At 62.0% G+C, this 2,795-nt stretch overlaps 1 protein-coding gene across 1 annotated transcript; it reads left to right on the forward strand.

The window, feature by feature from the left end:
- Positions 1-3: 3 nt before the first annotated feature.
- LOC113221528 (SH3 domain and tetratricopeptide repeat-containing protein 1-like) lies at positions 4-2,091 on the forward strand (the record flags this gene model as incomplete). The annotated part of the gene is given in 3 exon segments (XM_026450860.2): positions 4-709; positions 712-1,389; positions 1,775-2,091. Coding segments are annotated over 3 exon segments (1,536 nt in total), but the record flags the coding sequence as incomplete, so codon positions are not given.
- Between the last annotated feature and the right edge of the window lie 704 nt (positions 2,092-2,795).

Below are 2,795 nucleotides of genomic sequence, written 5' to 3' on the forward strand. Positions count from 1 at the left end.
AACGTGGCGCTGCCATGGCTGAGCGGCATGTTCTGCAGCTTTAGCGATGAGGAGGAGCTGACTGGGCACCTGGCACAGGCCTGAGGGGCAGCCAAGAAAGCTGGCCTCCTCATGGCCCTGGCCAGGCTCTGCTTCCTCCTTGGGCGGCTGTGCTGCAGGAGGCTCAAGCTGTCCCAGGCCTGGGTGTACTTTGAGGAAACACTGGGGACCCTGGACAGCAGCTTCGGGGACCTGTTCCAGGTGGTGGCTGTGTACGCCAACCTGACCAGCATTTACCAGAAGCAGAACCAGGAGAACTTTACACACGTGGTTCCCAAAGCCATGGCCCTGCTCCTGGGGACGCCCAGCCACATCTGCAGCACCGAGGCGGATGGGGAGCTCCTGCAGCTGGCGCTGCAGTGGGCGGTGGGTGGCCAGAGCCTGCAGGCCAAGGCCCGGGCCTGCTTCCTGCTGGCCAGGCACGACGTGCACCTCAAGCAGCCCGAGGAGGCCCTGTCCTTCCTAGAGCGGCTGTTGCTTTTGCACAGGGACTCGGGAGCCCCAGACGCTACGTGGCTCTCAGACTGCTCCCTGCTCCTGGCTGACATCCACAGCCGCAAGTGCCTGCCCGACCTGGTGCTGAGCTGTGTCAAGGTGGCCTCATTGAGGATACAGGACTCGCTGGGTGGCTCGCTGAGGAGCGTGAACCTGGTGCTCCAGAATGCCCTCCAGCCCACAGCCTCCCCACCCAGACTTCCCACTACCTCAGGCGAGTGCTGGCCTCCCTAACCCCGGGCACAGGCCAGGCTCTCCGTGGCCTTCTCCACGACAGCCTGGCCCAGCCGTACAGCCACCATGGCTACCATGGCCCAGCCATCACCTTCATGATGCAGGTGGTGGAAGCCAGTGCTATAGCCAGAGTCTGTGCCATCGTGGACACCCTGGTGGCCCTGGCCTGGCTGCACGTGCTTCATGGGCAGAGCCTGGTGGCCTTGAACATCCTGCAGTCTGTCCAGGATGCAGTGGTGGCCAGCGAGCACCGGGAAGGTGTGATTGCCAACATGGTGGTCGTGGCTCTGAAGAGGACGGGCCGGACGAGGCAGGCAGCCGAGGGCTACTACTGCGCACTATGGGTGGTTTGGGTCCTGGGCCAGCAGAGGAACCAGGCAGTGGTGCTGGCCAACTTCGGGACCCTGTGCCTGCACGCGGGTGCCAGCAGGCTGGCCCAGCACTACCTTCTGGAGGCCATGCGTCTGTTCTCGAGGCTTCCCTGTTTGGAGTGTGGCTGGGACTTCACCCACATACTCCTGCAGCTGGGTCACCTCTGCACCCGCCAGAGCCCGGCCCAGCAGTGCAAGGGCTACTGTGAGTGGGCCCTTCTGGTGGCCGTGGAGATGGACCACGTGGACAGTGAGTGCCCTAATTCCTCCTGTGCAGCTTCTGGGGCCACTCGGGTCAGGGCACACCTGGGGTTTGTGATTCGGAAACAAGTGGTGGTTTTTCCACCATCGAAAGTGCTGAGTCATGGCCAGCAGCAGATGTTGGCAAGCGCCCTGGAGACAGGCGGTTCCCATGCAGGGCCAGGCCCTCTGTGCCCTACTGGGGCAGCCAGCTCTTTCCAGTTTGCTCAGGGACCATCCTGCCTTGAGCACAGAAAATCGTGCATGCTGGAAATCCCTGGCCATAACCCTGGGATCAAGGCAGGCTCTGCTGAGCTGGGACTTGGGGCCCCTCCAAGAGCCAGGCCCTGAACGCCAGTTCTTGTGCCTGTGTTATCTGCTTGGTATCTCGGCAGCCCTGCGCACCTGTCATCCCACTTCACAGAGGACACAGGGGCGGGTGATTGCCCAAAGCCACAGAGCAGTTCATGCAAAAGCAGCTCGTGCAGAGTGTGCGAGGCCCCACCCACAAATGGAGCTTGTGGGGTCCTCGGGAAGCAGGTGCTGAGCGCGGGAACGTGAACTTCAGGCCAGAGAAGCCACAAAAGGGTGAGTGGCGCGATGGCGGGGCAGCACTTGGCCCCGGGTTAGGGAAGCCTCTTTAGTCTGGGACCAGAGGGTTGAGAGGATTTAGTCAAGTAATAGGTGTGGATGAGGGGCTGGTGGTGGGGGAGGGGCTGGCGGTGTAGCCTGTGTGAAGGCCCAGGGGTGAGCAAGTGGGGATGAGTGAGCGGGGATGAGTGGGTTGTGAGCTGGGGTGAGTGAGTGGTGGTGAGTGAGCGGGGGTGTGATGGGGGTGAGTGAGCGGGAGTGTGAGCGAGGATAAGTGGGGTGAGTGAGCGGGAGTGAGTGAGCAGGGCTCATACAGGGAGGTGCAGAGTTGGGAGTGGGTGGGTTGGGTGCTGGATGGTGAGAAGCTCTTCTGGAGAGCTAAGCAGGGCCTGGGGCCTCAGGCTGTGGCTTGGCCTTTTCCCCAAGAGCACTGGGGAGCCATGGAGTGCTGTCGAACAGTCACTGCACACTGAGCAGTAAACGGACAGTAGGTGGGCAGGGCTGTCCAAAATCTAGGCCGCAGAGAATAGATGAGGAAGTTGAGTCCAGGGAAATGGCTGAGACAAGGGATACTGTTGAGTCCCCTCTGCCTTGCAGCGCTTTGTCATGGCACAGTGAGACCACTCAGAGGTGCCTCCTGTGGCCTGGACCAGAGCCCCAGGGGCTGTGGCCACATCTGCCCATTTCCCAGCACAGGCCTGGCACCCACTCCTGGACCTAGGAGGGATGAGATTTTGGAAAGGACCGTGTGAAGGGGCCCCGGTCCCACACATCTGCCCAAGGAGGGGTGGGGGTTCATACCCAGGCTTCTTCCCCAGGGGCATT

This window comes from Piliocolobus tephrosceles, unplaced genomic scaffold (genome assembly GCF_002776525.5).
Source record: "Piliocolobus tephrosceles isolate RC106 unplaced genomic scaffold, ASM277652v3 unscaffolded_25625, whole genome shotgun sequence".
Classification (NCBI taxonomy): domain Eukaryota; kingdom Metazoa; phylum Chordata; class Mammalia; order Primates; family Cercopithecidae; genus Piliocolobus; species Piliocolobus tephrosceles.